Source organism: Daphnia carinata, chromosome 6, assembly GCF_022539665.2.
Source record: "Daphnia carinata strain CSIRO-1 chromosome 6, CSIRO_AGI_Dcar_HiC_V3, whole genome shotgun sequence".
In the NCBI taxonomy this organism is placed as follows: Eukaryota; Metazoa; Arthropoda; class Branchiopoda; order Diplostraca; family Daphniidae; genus Daphnia; species Daphnia carinata.
Genome location: NC_081336.1, coordinates 9139093 through 9154856, shown reverse-complemented (window position 1 = coordinate 9154856; position 15764 = coordinate 9139093). Strand labels below are relative to the sequence as shown.

The window sequence follows — 15764 nt, the reverse complement described above, 5'->3', positions numbered from 1 at the left end:
TTTGACCGATGGCTTTCAATTTCCAGTGCTATTTAGGGTGTTCATTTTTGAAATCATAACCCCATTGAAATAAACAGATGAGTCATAAAAACAACAAAGTCAAAGAAACAAAGTTTCTGTAGTTAGCCGGTTCAAAACATTTTACAACGAGATAAGACGTTAGCTAACTCAAACGTGCTTTTCTGATAACTTTAACGGTTCAAAAAACATTTTTTACACACCTGTTTGAGATTGAAGCTGTGCTGATAACTTTAACGGATAAAAAACATTTTTTACACACCTCTTTCAGCTTCGTGTTGCGCTGGGGCTGGACCTATACCATGCCTTGGAATGTTCTTTGCTCATAATCAAGCTGACATTTCTTAAATTATCATCTGTTGAAATAGTTGAAGTAAAACGTTATTTCACTTGTATGCAGCCAATTTCGCACCGGCCTCTCCACTGAGACCTCTGAGCGAGGCTTGTCGGACCCATTTGGCTAAAACGATGGGATCCCCTTGTCCGTCTCTGGTGAGGGCAAGTCCATCCAGCATGGCTTCACCTGCGACTCACACAAACACATTTCAATGGCGGCGATGTACATGAACACATCGAGTCGCATCAACAAGCGATAGCACAATGATCTTTCTAACAAAAAGTCAAATCTGGCCACGTCTACATGCCACGGGGTGTGGTGCACAAATGAAGAAAAAGAAAGGAAAAGCAAAAGAAAAATGTAGCTTACCCTCCCCCGACAGCCTGGTGCCAAGTTCGATTGGCTTTACCAGCCTAACATGCCACGCAAACGAACAAAGGGAAATGAGGCAAGTCCCTACCGCCTCCCAGGCATTCAACTAAACCCAAACCAAAAATTAAAACCGTTAGTCCATGGCTCGTTTTTTCTTTTGTAATCATACCGATTGACTTTACCACAGATTTGCTTATCCCCATCACAAACCCAACGAAGAGGAGGTAAGCAAAGATGCTGAATACAGCTGTGAAGGCGAATATTCGTCAACCTGGATGTGTGTCTGCGATCATAAGTTCGTCCACCGCAAGGCAGTTGAGACCCCATAACGGCCCCAGCTTGCCCTGGATTACATGAAACAATATAGGATTAAAGTCGGAAGTGGAAAAAGATCGCGATGTGTAAACCTTTGAATTATCGTGATTCGACACCAGGGATGGCAAGAATAAAAGCGGCGCTCATTGCCAGGCTGATTGAAGGCGGCAGAGTTGACGTCCTTACTCGAAATCCCATATGGGGACAATATCTAAATAAAAGAAATGGAAACATCCAGCCTTGACAGAATACGTAAAATGGTAAAATGTACTTACGTGTTTACATACATCTTTCAACTTCATGCTTGAATGCAATGCTGGAGTATGGATTTCCTTCCTTCTATAAAATAAAAAAGGGCTGCTTCGATACCAAGGTCAGGAATAGTCTTGGCTCATAACTGACCTGCAATTCACACAATTAAGATAGGCAGATATGACAAGGAAAATAAAATGAAATTGCACATCAAGCGACGTCCTCTGCATACAGATCTCTGCTCAAAGCTTGTCGGACCTCTGTGGTTAAAACGTTAGGATCTGCTTGTCCCTCTTTGATGAGTCCATCCAGCATGGCTTCACCTGCGATTCACATAAGCACATTCCAATGGTGGTACAGGAGCCCATCAATTCCTAACAACAAGACAAAGAACAAGAGAACAAGACAAGAGTTCCAACATTTAAAAAGAAAGAAAATTCCATTCGACATATTTGATTTCATGTGCCTGTTGCTCTAACGGAGTATTGAAAAGTGATCATAGAGGGCGTAGCGATCATTATACTTTTCAATAAAAACAAACAGTTTTGGAACATGGTAAATGTAACTTTAAATTCCAAAAAATCCAACATTTTCTTCCTGTTTAGATTTGCATCTTTACGAGATGTTGCTATTACTTTCCAGTTCGAATAACGTTAGGATACGAATTTGATGTCATAAGTCGACCTCCCGACACACTTGATTAGCTTCTAGCTCATACAAGACAACTGGTTTTAGTTTAACAAGTTGGTACAATCGTTTTTCAATCGTCAACACATGATAATTCAATTGCTGCTAACGGAGAGCAACTTTATACCTGTATCATTCATTATTATCATAAAGAAATGAGTAACTTTAGAAGTAAAACTGCGTCACATTAAATATTAGCATAAAAATCTGGAAGATATAAAAACAGAGAATTATTCAGAAAAAAAAACAATCTACTCGTATAGGTCATGTGATATCTGCCAAGTTCATCTCATCATCGTGTCTTAGCGATTCAAAAAAGAAACCTGCAATTCTCAGCGTCTAATAACAGCACGCACGGTGAAAGCGTGCATACTTTTGTTTCTTCCGCACAAAAAAAAAAGAGAATTTGCATAGCGTTCGGGAAACAAGAAAATATTCTTACAAGTACTGGCGGTATGTTCTTTTTCTTTTATTCTTCCGTGTCTCACGTTTCGGAAATCTTAATCGGTGGTATAATTTATTCTTTAAAAAAACGAATCACGCAGGTCATCAATTGAAAGTTGAGTGCCTATTTTTCAATTAGCCTTTTTTCTTCTCTCTTTTACGAGCATTTCACGATGATGTCAAAACCATCCAATTAAAAAATAAAAATCCTCCCAATGAAAATCTGAAGAGAAATTGCTGTACCCCCTCAAAAACATTGAAGAGGTCTGACGAGGTTAATGAATCATAACCAAAAGAAGGAAACAAAGTACGTCACAACAATTCAAATCTGAGCAATTAGGGCGTCTCTTTTCTGCATGGCAGAACAGTGCGTTCAATGAACAATCATTTTCGATTAGAACAAAAACCCTTTTCACGATTCGTGTGCCTTGCTAATCATCAGAGGGGGGCAGTCAATCAATGACAAGGTATGCGACCCCGCCATTATACATGGTAATCAGGGCACTGTGTTAACAGCAATCGATGACTTGGGGTGCGAAACTTGTTAAACCGTTGAAAAACAAGAAGAAAAATGCAGATGAACTGTTCAGATGTCAACAGCAGGTTCTGTTTTGTTCGTGGCCCAGAATTTCAGGTATTTCTAGGTGAACAAACCTCCCTCTTCCTCTTTTAAAGAGAAAAACAAACAAAAGAATAACGGGGGGAGAAAATGAATTTGAATAACTTTCTTTTGTGCTCGGTCCGATCTAAAAAAAAAGAAATATGCTACTATAATTACATCTAAGCCTTTCCTCTAGATGATTTTGATTTTATTCTTTCTCCTCGTCTTTAATCGCCGCAATTCCGCCCGGCTTCACGAAATGAAAGTTTGTTTTTTTCGAATTGCGCAAGAACGTGAATTTCCCTGCCCAACTTCTCTTTTTTGTGTACGCGGTCGTGATTTCGCACAGCATCTGACCGGTCGACTTGAGCCATCCGGGCTAATTCAAACTTTCGCATGAAATCAGGAAATATTTAGCGAACAAAATTTGCCTCATTTGCATTTAAAGAATTTAAAAATAAAATGTGACAGAGCAAATCGAGTCACGCAGCGATGAAGATGAAACAATAAAAAAAGGTGATACTTATTTTCACGCCGTGTGATGTCGCCACGTGAGAACAATGCAAGAGTATATACATAGCCTATATCAAACGCTTGAGCAAATCGAAAAAGAGAGCTATGACCTGAACGTGATGATAAACAATGGCCTTGGCTGAACGAAAAAACAAGCTCTGCATTTTCTTTTCTTTTCCATTCGAAATAAAACGAGTTAAAAAAGGTGGGCGTGGCTATCGGGATGAGAAGGCGGGGTATACATACAAGACCTGTTTTGATCTTTTCATCAATTTTCCACTCGTTTCGATCGTTCAGAAAATACTAAACTGTGTGAGCGTGTGGTTCTCCATTCCTCCTCTCAGTGTGTAACAAATCCCCCCCTCAAGATTGCCACACCCTCACGGCCGCTGCTATCGGCTCCAACAGATTCACGAACCTGGCACGTTTCTTTTTCACAGACGTCAGTCGTTGTCCGTCTGATGGACCGATTGGACGTCCGAAATTGAACCTTTTGAGTGCGTGAGCGTGTCGTGAGTGTGACGTCATCAACAATTCTTCTTCGGTTGTGTTTTCTGCACGCAAAAAAAAAATGAAAGTGTGAAGCGCAAAAAATTAAGAACGTCGTTTTCAGTTGGGTGTCTGAGAATGGCTCGGTTTCGCTTTAGCGAATTCTTCTTTACATAAAAATTTAAAAAAAACGAACGCGTGAAACACTTTCACTCAGCTGTTTTTGTGTTACACCCGGCCGGCTGCATTTGTCGTTCTCGGTTGCGTCTTACTGGGGTTTCTTAACGTCTCACTTGGTTCGTGCGTGTGTGCAAATTCAGTTGACAAATCCCTAATAAGGAAAAAAACAAACACTGGTCAACGCGGTGTTGCCATTCCAAGAAATTCGAACGAACGAACCATCGAATAACCCGTTGACGCAATTCTTCTTATCTCCCGTGCGATTGTGTGAAACAATCAGTGCCCACACTTATTAAGTGTTTTGTAATAATCAAATGACGACTATCAATGATGATGGAAGAATCATGTAGTGTTCGTTGTCGGGTCCCGACCGACGGCCGGCACGGCCCATTGTTCCAAGCGACCCGTTAAGGGCAGCTAAAGTTCATCAAGGCCAACAACCGGCTGTGAAAAAACAAAACATGAAAAACAGGTGAAGGGTCACGCATCTGTTTTGCATATTTCATCAACGGGTTTCGAAAAGAAGGACGGCCATCTTGGCCCCCCCCCCCCCCCCCCCTCCGTTTGTTTGCCTTCAGTCGTCTGCCAGTCTTTGGTCGGATTGCACACACGTCTCTTTTGTTCTGGTCACGAATCGCTGGGCACACGCATGGAACACCTGGAGGCGCCATGAAGATGGCGTTCAAAACATTCAGAGATGAGCTCTAGAGGATCTACTATCGGAACGTCCTTGAAATTCGAAACCGTTTTTCGTTCGGCGAAGGTCTTTTGGTTGATGTAATTACTTTTACTTTTGTGTTGTGTTGTTGTTAAAGAAGAAGAAAGAAGAAGTTGAGGATTTGTGTGTGCGCGTTCTGTGTGGATGGCGTTCAATTTAGCCGCAACGAGCGCCAGTTTGACCGCCGCCGTGAGCGTAGCCGAGAGCAACAGGACCAAACTGAGTCATGAAGAATTCCTCAACGAGTGGAACTGGTGTTGGATCGCTCAAGGTACCATTCCATCATCTCTTTCTTGTTTTGTTTTTTCAAAATGATCGACTTCCGATCGTAGAAATGTGTTATCTCATCGACAGGTATTTTTTTATTGGGTTGTTTGAATAGAAGAAGATGGAAATTTAAAATAAAATTGGGTTAGTTCGGGAAGAAATGATCAGTCAATCGTGACGTGAAAAGCCTCGAACGAAAACTTTCACTTAGCAGAAAAGCCGAAATTCTTTTTTTTTTCTTTGATCAAACGATTCATAAAAACTAAGGAACAAAAGGGCAAGCGGTAGATTAGCATCAAAGAAAAAATGAACCACGATGACTTCCCGTTTTGGACCGAATGTTCGCTCATTTCAATTCATCTAAACCAACTACGGAACAAAATGAAAATGGCCACCGAAAATAAAAGCGATGAGTATTTTAAAACGCGGACCACCATCGACGACATCCGTGAAAATGTTATTAGCGCTTTTTGATGGGTTTAAGAAAAATAGGCGAGCTGTTTAGTGGCGCCACCACTTGTAGCATTTTCTCCTTAAAAAAGAAACCGAAGGTACACACACACACCGGCTGTGTGTGTGTGTGTGTGTCGTTTGAAGAGAAAACGTAGCAACTCGGTTGAGAGGATCCGCAGTTGTGGCATTGACTCGACGTTCATCGAGCGCGGCCGTCCGTGTGCCTTTTTTTTTGTTTAGACGATTCACGCAGTTAGCGCAACAGTATCTCTATCTCAGCGGTGTTTTTAATTCAAAATCCCCTTAAAACTGTGTGCAACGTGATAATTGAACCGATTTTTTAGTGCGTGTCGTGATCTATTCCCGGGTTTGTTTCAATGTCGCGTGATGAGGTTCATAAATCAACCGCTAGTCAACATCTACCTAATCGTTTGTATTACGATTCCGGTCAGAATTCAATGGAGTATTGGGATTATTCAGTCGAAATCGAATGTCTTAAAGGCCCTCAAGGTTTTTTTTTCTTATTGATATCCGCCAATTTTCACGAAATGATTTGCATACCAATTTTTACTTTAAAGATGTGGAAGCGGCAGCGGAACTCGGGCGGACGCTTTTGGAACGCAACCGGGAACTGGAAACGACGGTCCGTCAGCAACAAGCCGTCATCGACGACCAAACGCAAGAAATGGAGGTAAAAATTCATAATCAATGTGTTCCGTTTCGCATTTGTTTTTCTTTCTGTCCCAACTTAAGCCGACGAAAACCCGTTCGTTTCCACTCCTTCATGTTTTCCCGCTCGCGTGAACTTCCGTCAGTTCCGTTCGTTTGGGCCCGTTGCCATTCTTCACGCCCCTTCTCGTAAACGATTTTATTCTTTTCCATTTGTTTCTGCATTTTTTTTTTTACGATGGCGCCTTCCCCCCCCCCCTTGAAAATAAAAACGAAATGTATAAACTATTCAAATGAGCCAGACAGGAAACGACCTCCGACTATCAACCCATTCATCACGATAGCGGAAGTCCTTCGCGGGAAAAAAACTCCCGAAATTGTCAAACACAAACGACATCGTTATTCATTTCTTACTTAAAAAAACAAGGAATTTAAATCGTGCAGAAGTAAGAGGGAAATCTTTTTTTTGTTAAGGGTTCGACTTAACGGAACACACAAAGCGTTTTTGCTCTTTAAAAATAAAACTTGGGGCCCGCTGTTCTCTATCCATCCCCCGTTAGAATAATGAAAAAAAAAGAGGCGACTGATTACGGCCACACACACACGTAACAGGTTGGTGCCATATCTTTGGGGAATATAACATAAGGAACCCGTCCACCTTTATTTTTCTACGTGTGTCATAGCGGGTCTTCAACTCCCGTAGCAAAAATCAAACGCATCGGGGTCACTGTCAACACGAAATTCAAAGGGAGGAGGATGTTTTTGGAACTCGTTTTTCAAAAAAAATTAATTCATTTGTTTTGGACATGTTTGGCTGTTTTACATTACAGTACTTGAGCAAGCAGAATCGGCTATTACGTCAAGCCGCCGAATCGCGACTGCGTCTCTGCGAGCAGCTGGAAGCGTCGGTGGCCGAGTGCGAACGCACTAAACTTCGTCTACGTCATCAGATCGAAGCGGAACGACAGCGACACATGACGTAACTATTTAATCATTTTCTAAATTAATTAACGCAGTTAACGTCTATATGCACGTCTTCATCGAAATAAAAAGAAATGGCCGTTCATTTCCCGTTGAATTTGAGACTAGGAAAATGGAGTGTGAGATTCCGTTACGGTTGGCAACGCATCGAGGCTTCGTGTCACTGAGCTCTCACTGAAACTCCCCGCACTGAGAAAGAATTTGAGAAAATCGTAAGAATAGTAATAACCCCCGTAGCGACAGGGGTTGTATAGTACGTGCCTATCGACACATCCGTTCATAAAAAAAAACTTAAATCCCGTTCACGGCTTTTAAGTTTTTTTTTATTAGACTCACGAATCCCGTACCCCCTGCGCAAATGATTATTGTACCCCTAATTCATCATCCCGCTGTCAAAAGTATTAAAAAACGGGGGAGGTAAGGAGCGTCGGTGCTCCTTTCAGTTTCTGACCTTTTTGAAATTTCGTTTGACGTTGATTGAAAATCACGCCGAAAGGTTAAAACGAACCGGTTTAACAGATCAATGACCTTCTTCACATAATATTCAAATTCCCGATTCGCTTATTACTATTATTATTTTAAGTTAAAATGTTCCTACCTTAGTTTTAATAGTCCCCGTTGTTATGATCCATTTTTTACGAGTTGCCTTATATGGTTTTAGACTGGCCAAGGTCGCATTCCTTTTTCTTCTCCCGAAATGTTGTAGCCTTTTTCACGACATCAGTGGACTGCGACGAAAAAAAAACAGCGTGAAACGCTCAAAAAGAGCGGTCGCCGAACTGACCGCATTTCTCTCTCCATTTCTTCTTTTTGAAATCTAGTTGAACCAAAAATATTGGTGTGTGCACTTGTTTTTTCTTCGCTGACTGTGTCAAGATCGTTCGGTTTGCGCCGGTTGGAAGGGAATGGACGCCAGCGCACCACTTTCACGAAATCATCCCGAGCGTGATGTGTTTTATACGTTCAACTACCAAAAAAGGAAAAAAAAATGTCATATCAGACGATCTATTTTTTTGTTTGTTATGTTCTGATACCCACTTGTTACAAAAACGTACGTTTTTAATTCTTTGAAAAAAAAACGAATTTGCGGTTGGCCGCTGTCCCGGATCTGGCGTGCAGCTGGATTTGGACGAGATGACTGCAAGTCCGTGTGATTGTTAATACGTCATTCAATTTTTCAGAAGAAAATGAAAGATTTTTATTTGAGATGCTCCATTGCCTCATTCCGCAGTCGTGCGCATTATCTTGAATTAAAGGGGGAAAAAAATCTGATTAATCATTTCAATTTATTTAAAATAAAAATATATTACCTTTAGAAATAAAAAAGAAAACCCACTTTATAAAGTTTTCTTTTTTTTTCGAAATGGAAAATCAAATTCAGTTTGTGGGTAGTGGACACTTTGGTGGCTGGTGGTCATCTCCGCAATTGATTCCAAAAAGGGAAAGAAAGTGAAAATCGATTTCTACGTTTCGCGGCAAAACAACAAACAAATTCATTTTCTCCATTTCTTTTCTTTCCGTTGTTCTCAATTAGTTTGAAGACGAACATGGAGGCGGCCGAGGAGAGAGGAGACGAATTGCAACGGCTGCTGGACGCGTCACGGGCCGCTGAATCTCAATCGCGATGCCAACTGCGATTGCTGCAACAACAGAGACAACAGCAACAACTTTTGCTCATGGAAGAACAAAACGATGACGTGCTGGACGAGTTCCCATCGACGGCCATCACGTCCGTCCATCACGAGAATCATTTTCACTCTCTGCCTTGCCACGCCAACAGCCGCAAGGTTCAAATGGAGGACACGATGACCGTCTGCCGACTGGTGGATGACCTGGCCGAAGTGGAGGAGCGTCTCCATTTGATGGAAACTGACTGGATGGAGGAGAAGCGAAAGCGGATGCAATTAGAGGCTGAAGTCATCGGATTGCAGCAAGAGAATCAACGGCTACATCAACAGCCATCCATCATGGCTGGGAATCTCAGCAGCAGTGCGTCCGTCGGATGCGATCCGACCTCGTTAGCTCCGGTGAGTCTGTCGCTGAGTGAAGAGCTCCTCATTTCGTCCACGACGGATTTCAGTTCGGCTCAATGGCGGGACGCGTGGGACAACAGCGGGTCCGTTTCGCTCATCGGGTCCGGGATGATCCGCAAATTGTGCGGCGAAGATGAAGAATTATGTTCGGATTCGTCTTCGTCCGGATTCTCGGAAGAGAATCAACGATCGTCTGTCGCCAAAGCCACTCAAACCGATGCGTTTGCCATCGATCTCCCAGCCACAGCGAAAACAATTGCAACAACAACGTCGTCCGGTGATTGGGCGGATGTCAGGAGTCTCTTCCGTGAAATCTTTGCCGTCATACAACAAAACCTTTAAATAAAAATAATAATTCTTTAAATATTTCTGCATTGGAAATTACTAGGGGTATATATAAATATATATAAAGTAAATAGCGAAGATCGTCAGAGAAAAACAAAACATTTTTTTAAACATTATTTTTGTGCCATTTTTTCTCATTTGTCTAGTAAATTGTAACGTCCCAGTTTTTTCAACATTCCAGTGCCTTAATTATTATTTTTTTTTAAACTCCCATAAAAGTTGAAAATCCCCTTCTCTTTTTCGTGCACGTTTTCAAGGACTTGGAGCCACTGTAACAAGCCCGACCATTCGCCAATTTCTATTATTTTTATTTTAGACTGTATGTCCTTGTCTGTCTGCTGTGTTAGCGTACTATCGGTTTTTTTTCATTACATTTTCAAGTAATTGTGTGTGTAACGAAATCTCTCTATTCATTACACAGAGTATTGTACTGACGGGAAACCTTTGGAAAAGAAAACGCGTTTTCCCATTCTTTAATTCTTTTTTTAAGGACGCAAGGCTCACGTTTTAAGCAGCTGCAGTAGCGTTTTTTAATTTCAGCTGCCATCACCTTTGGACTTAATGAGATTAGATTAGACTTCCCCACCCCCTCCAGACAAAAGAAGAAAAATTTGAATCCAATTACTTGACTTCCTGTAGCCCGTAATCGAAGATGAATGGCAACAAGCAGCAAGTGAGGGTCTGGTGTGATGGATGGTAATTCTCTAAATGGCGCTTCCTGATGCGAGTACCACGTCTAACATGTTGCGCCCATTTATGGTGATTCTTTTGCAGTTACGACATGGTTCACTTTGGACACGCCAATTCATTACGGCAGGCCAAGGCCATGGGTGATTACTTGGTTGTTGGCGTCCATAATGATGAAGAGATTACCAAACATAAAGGACCTCCTGTTTTCACCGAAGAGGAGAGGTATGTCAAGGCATCTTGCATATTTATTGCTGTACTGTTTACCATTATTTCCAACGGCCCTCAGATACAAGATGGTCAGAGGAATCAAGTGGGTTGATGAGGTCATTGAAGGAGCGCCATATGTCACCACTCTGGAGACTCTTGATAAATATGACTGTCAATTCTGCGTTCATGGCGATGATATCACGACTACGGCAGACGGCGTGGATACGTATCACATAGTGAAAGCAGCCGGACGTTACAAGTATTTGAAATTTCATTTTTTTGTTTTATTGCCTTTCAGTTTTGCTGCTCTACTGCATTTGAAAAGTCGTTTTTTCGTGTTCATAGGGAATGTCAGCGAACCCAGGGTGTTTCGACGACGGACCTCGTCGGTCGCATGTTACTTCTGACGCGAGGACATCAACAACGAGGCGATAGCGAGTACAAAGTCGAACGTTCGAGGACCGAGTCCATGAGCGAAGACTCGTCGGCTCGTTCGCCTTGGACGGGAGTTTCTCAATTCCTTCCGACCACCCAGAAAATCATTCAATTCAGCGAAGGCAAAGAGCCAAAAGTCAGTATTAATTGAAAATTGATTTAAAAAAAAAATTAAATACGTTAAATTATTAATTATTATAGCCCGGAGATCGAATCATTTACGTGGCCGGTGCTTTCGATTTGTTCCACGTCGGTCATTTAGATTTTCTGGAGAAAGCTAGAGCCGAAGGGGATTACTTGATTGTCGGACTGCACACCGACCCGGTGGTTAACCAATACAAAGGAGCCAATTACCCCATTATGAACCTCCATGAAAGGGTCCTCTCGGTGCTGGCCTGTCGGGTAATATCAACAAAAAAATTCCCATTGTTCTTTTTCTAAAAATTTAAAAACAAATTATTCTTTTACCGGAAATGTATGACACGAATAGTACGTCTCGGAAGTAGTCATTGGTGCACCTTATTCAGTGTCGAAGGACATGATGGACCATTTCAAGGTGGACCTTGTTGTACATGGCGCCACGCCAGTCGCTACCGACGTCGACGGTGAAGATGGCGACCCTTACGAGGAACCCAAACGGCGCAACAAGTTTATGTTGGTGGATTCCGGCAGTACGATGACGACCGAGCTGCTCGTTCAACGCATCATCTCTAATCGGTTGTCGTTCGTCGAACGCAATCAGAAGAAAGAGGCCAAAGAGGCGAATCTATGGAAAGCCATGACTACGGACCAGTGACGCCTTTATCGATCCAACGAGCTTAAAAAAGAAAGTGTCATCTCTTTCCTGTTCTTTAACCTCCATTTTTAAAAACATAACGCAGTCATCACAATCCAACATACACCCACCTGACTATAAAAGCCAATTTATCTCAAACTTTGTTGAATTCATTTCCATTTTGATAGTCAGCAACTTCAGTTAAATCCTGAAATTATTCATGTAGCTTACTAAATGTAATACAACTTATTCAATGTAAACCAATTAGATATTTTGTTAAAACTATAGTTCTGATAACAGCAAAAATAAAAGAACGAATGAAAAATTGCAATGAACGTTAAGCTAATCCTTATCGTCAAACTGGCCCATGAGGATGGACTTTAAATAGCCCGGCGTGGATGATTGCTCGTCTGGATGAATGGTTGCATAATCCAGACCATCAGAGGTGGTCCCTATCCCAGTTGAATATGGATTAAGCATGGAAGCACTTCCAGATGGATCGTTGCTGAAATCCCCGCCAACCACAAGACAAGATTGAGTCAAATGTTCTTGAATGGCTTGACTCAGGGCGTCGTTCAATCTCGGCTGTGCCATTTGCAGCGTGTGAATTTGTTCCGTCTCTTCGTCCGGCTGCTGCTGTTCTTCTTGTTGCTGCTGTTCCTCAATGAATTGGCCGATTTCAGCTACGGCTGCATCCAGTGATATTTTCTCCACAGCTTTACGGTGCGTCTTACGGTGAGCGTAAAAATTGGCTGCGACTCGGAAGGCTTTGCCGCAAGTGTCACAAACGTAAGGCTTCTCCCCCGTCTGTTTTAATTACAAATCATTTCACGGAGAGATTTAAATAAAAGCAGTTTTCTAAGAATAACTCACGTGAATCGATTGATGGACTTTCAAATCCCGTAAGACTTTGAAAGATTTACTGCAGTGAGGACAGACGTGCTGTCGTGACGTGGCGTGAACGTGTTGCCGATGGCTACTCCGGGCCGAGCTGGACGTGAAAGTCTTACTGCATTGTTTGCAGGGATACGGCTTCTCTCCCGTCTAATTCATGTCAATTTTTATAATTAGGTTGAGATAAATGATAAGAGATTACGCGTAATTACGTGTCGACGGGTGTGCGAGGCCATGCTGGACCTTGAGGTGAAGGACATGAAACAAATTTGGCAGCTAAACTGTTTGACACCATTGTGCGAATTGAGGTGAAATTGGAGGGCCTGTTTCGTCTTGACTCCTTTACCACAAAGATCACAAACCTGTAAAGAAAAATATGTAATTAAAACTTAATAACAACAAGGAAGACATGATTTACGTAAGGTTTGGAATCCGAATGAGTGGTTTGAACATGAGTGGTTAAATTGCCCTTGGCAGAAAAGCGTTTACCGCAAATCTCGCAAGTGAATGCCAACCGATCGGATTCTGGCAAATGAGAGCGGGCCATGTGGGATTTGAGATGCGAGGCCAGCTTGTACTGCTTGCCGCACTCGGCGCAAACGTGAGGCCGGTTGTCGGAATGCGCCACTTTGTGGGCAAGCAGCTTGGATCGATCCTGGAAGACTTTGTCGCAAGACGGGCATTTGTACTCGGATAAATGGGCCGTCCTGTGTCTTTTGTAAGTATGGCTCGATTTGATCACTTTGCCACATAGTTGGCACGGGTAGAGTGGTGGGGCTTGGTGCTCGTGGGCATAGTGCTTGGTCACTTGCTTCATGGTCCCTTTGATGACTTCATCGCACAGCTGGCAGGGCCATGTCTGGTTGTTGCCACTGCCAAAAAGGAAGGAATAGATGCCTCTGTCATCCCCTTTGTCAATAAACTTTTTCAACTGGTCGACTTCTTCTGACTTGAGCACTCTGCCTATTTTTTGCTCCAGGTATTCTAGCGTAAAACGGGATCTTTTATCTGGAATTGTTGGTAGGCTATTCTCCTGAGACGAATCCTTCTCTTCTGTCATGTTGTTTTGTGTTGTTTCATCTGCAAGTAAGTGTTTTTCATTTACTTGTTCTGTAGCCTCTTTGATGTAATTTTCCCTGGAGAATAAAAAGAAACTATAAATTTAACACATTCCCAGTTTATTATTCTGTAATCTCACCGATCTTTGGCAACTGACTGAGCTTCAGTGCAGGACCTAACAAATTTTTGCCAATCAAGGATCTGCTGTGTGCACTGTTTACAAATAAAATTAGGGGTAACTTCATTGAATTTTAGCTTAATTCCTATGTTTTTCTGAATATAACTCAGAGGAATAACATCTGCAACAGCAGATAAATCGATACACGTTTCGTTGGGCCGGCAGCAGAGCCGGCATTCAGACAGTTGCCCGGGGAGATTATTGCTTAGAAGATGGAGGTTCTGTTCTTCTGAGCTCATTATGCCATTTAAATGTACATTTTAATTGAAAAAAAGGGGAACAGTCGCGGAATTGATTTTTGGGAGTCAAACACATGAAAACCACAATACAAATTGTAAACAAAACGCCATCTGCCGATGGAATTTTTACCCATTCAGATTCGCATCCAGCTTCCAGCAGGAATTTATACGTTTACCATGCTTTTGAAATAGTTAAATTTTTTCGTTTTAAAATTATGATGTAATGAATCCAAAACCTTGTTAAAATAATGCATTCCCGCTTCAAATTTTCACCATTCTCAAGGGATATGTTTTGTGGGATTTGACTAATTTTTGCATAATTTATACACCCTGTTTTTTGTTTTTTGTTTCTTGTCTTTTTTTTTTGCTTTTTTCGTTAAGCTGGTCCCCTGAGAAAAAGGCAGGGTAAGAAACAAACAAAAAGAGAGGCAAGACTTTAGAAAAACAAGTGGTGGGGTGGTATAGAAACAAAACGTTTGCATAAAATTCGTTGAGTAATGAGGTTGAATGTCCATTGTCATGCAAATAGCTTCAAGGACAGTGATTTTCAGCGGGTTTGACATTAGAGGCAGGGGAAGGAAATCCAAAAGCCAGAAAAACATGCAAATACATGGCAAAAAAAAATGTGAATCCTTTGGGAGAATAGAATCTTATTAGAACTAAATTTATGCACGGTTCCACGAATTTAATTGTATTTCCAATTTTTAATTGAACAATTAAAAGTTATTTATAAGAAAAATAATCATTATATCAATTATCCTTTTTTAATCGTTTTCACTTGACAGATGTTCCGGCAAATCAAATTTTTGCCATTATTATTATTTTAAAGATGAAAACTACAAAGAAGAAACTGACACAATTTCGAAACTAAAACAATCAGCCACAAAGAGGTTCTTTCGCAACTAATAAAGTACTAAAATGACAAACAAAATGTGAAAAAACATGTTTTCCCAGAGGAGACACGTGATAGATGAGGACCTATTGCCTACTTTATTCCATTATCTTTTATATTTTTAACCATTCCAAAATATGAAGAGAAAGAGTAAGTCTCGAGCTCTCGACCAGTAAGAAAGGTCTTTACATTTCGCTTAGAACAAAACGTGGGCATATTCTCAGTATTTTGGTCCATCTTGTTAAGTTGGCTGCAGATGTGAAAGACCTTGGATGCTTGTTATACCGTATGCCCTTCTTCATTTGTTTCTTCTACTTTTGTAGGTTATCGACGTTGATCCGACACTCTTTCAAATTTGTTTTATTTTTCCTAATTACGTAAGTAAACTAGTTCACTGTGTTGGTGAACGCCGTCCTAGCCAGTTTTCTTCACGTTTCATACGACAAGAGGTAAATATTTTAAAAAAAATATATCCATTAGTGCCAATAAAAATTAAAATAAAATCTCATTAATTGTTACAAACCGATAATCGTGAAGTGCCTTCTACTTGCAAATCGTGGGAAGGACTCAAATTCTAGTGAATCGCCTGAACAAATCGCAAATGGCGCAGAGTGCGTTAGACGTGTTGAATAGCGTACCAATCATCGGCCATCTTAAAGGCGTCATTCAACGTCTATGTGGTGACGAAGAGGCAGCAGAGCAAGCCATTTCAGAAGCCAAT

At 41.4% G+C, this 15764-nt stretch overlaps 3 protein-coding genes and 1 long non-coding RNA gene across 6 annotated transcripts; 2 read left to right on the top strand and 2 right to left on the bottom strand.

Annotated features, from left to right (window-relative positions):
* Positions 1–730: 730 nt before the first annotated feature.
* On the bottom strand, positions 731–1238 carry LOC132088108 (uncharacterized). Its single transcript, XR_009421336.1, has 3 exons — positions 1135–1238; positions 910–1071; positions 731–833 (listed from the first exon to the last, which is right to left on the bottom strand). It is a non-coding gene; the product is annotated as an uncharacterized LOC132088108 (long non-coding RNA).
* A 2759-nt stretch (positions 1239–3997) lies between these two features.
* Positions 3998–9804, top strand: LOC130699671 (cerebellar degeneration-related protein 2-like). Of its 2 annotated transcripts, none has more exons than XM_057521884.2 (4): positions 3998–5197; positions 6225–6337; positions 7146–7294; positions 8831–9804. In XM_057521884.2, the coding sequence occupies exons 1-4, from the start codon at positions 5071–5073 to the stop codon at positions 9669–9671; spliced, it is 1230 nt and encodes a 409-aa protein (XP_057377867.1). In that variant the 5' UTR covers positions 3998–5070; the 3' UTR covers positions 9672–9804. The 2 variants fall into 2 exon arrangements, with proteins under 2 accessions (XP_057377867.1, XP_057377866.1); XM_057521883.2 differs by lacking the exon at positions 3998–5197 and adding an exon at positions 5996–6156.
* A 381-nt stretch (positions 9805–10185) lies between these two features.
* LOC130699672 (ethanolamine-phosphate cytidylyltransferase-like) lies at positions 10186–12041 on the top strand. Its single transcript, XM_057521885.2, has 6 exons — positions 10186–10370; positions 10449–10586; positions 10651–10830; positions 10917–11142; positions 11208–11408; positions 11497–12041. Exons 1-6 carry the CDS (start codon positions 10327–10329, stop codon positions 11800–11802), a joined length of 1095 nt encoding a protein of 364 aa, XP_057377868.1. The 5' UTR covers positions 10186–10326; the 3' UTR covers positions 11803–12041.
* Positions 12028–14231, bottom strand: LOC130699667 (zinc finger protein 625-like). Of its 2 annotated transcripts, XM_057521878.2 has the most exons (5): positions 13874–14231; positions 13094–13811; positions 12888–13037; positions 12655–12825; positions 12028–12588 (listed from the first exon to the last, which is right to left on the bottom strand). In XM_057521878.2, the coding sequence occupies exons 1-5, from the start codon at positions 14149–14151 to the stop codon at positions 12124–12126; spliced, it is 1782 nt and encodes a 593-aa protein (XP_057377861.1). In that variant the 5' UTR covers positions 14152–14231; the 3' UTR covers positions 12028–12123. The 2 variants fall into 2 exon arrangements, with proteins under 2 accessions (XP_057377861.1, XP_059351736.1); XM_059495753.1 differs by lacking the exon at positions 12655–12825.
* Positions 14232–15764: the final 1533 nt, after the last annotated feature.

Excerpts from the sequence above, each read along its gene's own strand:
- LOC130699671 (XM_057521883.2), top strand. The coding sequence starts at position 6,024 with ATGTCGCGTGATGAGGTTCATAAATCAACCGCTAGTCAACATCTACCT. Across the intron at positions 6,157-6,224 it reads ATGTCTTAAAGGCCCTCAAG|ATGTGGAAGCGGCAGCGGAA; the intron begins GTTTTTTTTTCT and ends TTTACTTTAAAG. Across the intron at positions 6,338-7,145 it reads ACCAAACGCAAGAAATGGAG|TACTTGAGCAAGCAGAATCG; the intron begins GTAAAAATTCAT and ends TTTACATTACAG.
- LOC130699672 (XM_057521885.2), top strand. The coding sequence starts at position 10,327 with ATGAATGGCAACAAGCAGCAAGTGAGGGTCTGGTGTGATGGATG. Across the intron at positions 10,587-10,650 it reads GTTTTCACCGAAGAGGAGAG|ATACAAGATGGTCAGAGGAA; the intron begins GTATGTCAAGGC and ends AACGGCCCTCAG. Across the intron at positions 11,409-11,496 it reads TCTCGGTGCTGGCCTGTCGG|TACGTCTCGGAAGTAGTCAT; the intron begins GTAATATCAACA and ends TGACACGAATAG.
- LOC130699667 (XM_057521878.2), bottom strand. The coding sequence starts at position 14,151 with ATGAGCTCAGAAGAACAGAACCTCCATCTTCTAAGCAATAATCTCCCC. Across the intron at positions 12,826-12,887 it reads CCTCGCACACCCGTCGACAC|ACGGGAGAGAAGCCGTATCC; the intron begins GTAATTACGCGT and ends GACATGAATTAG. Across the intron at positions 12,589-12,654 it reads AAGTCCATCAATCGATTCAC|ACGGGGGAGAAGCCTTACGT; the intron begins GTGAGTTATTCT and ends TAATTAAAACAG.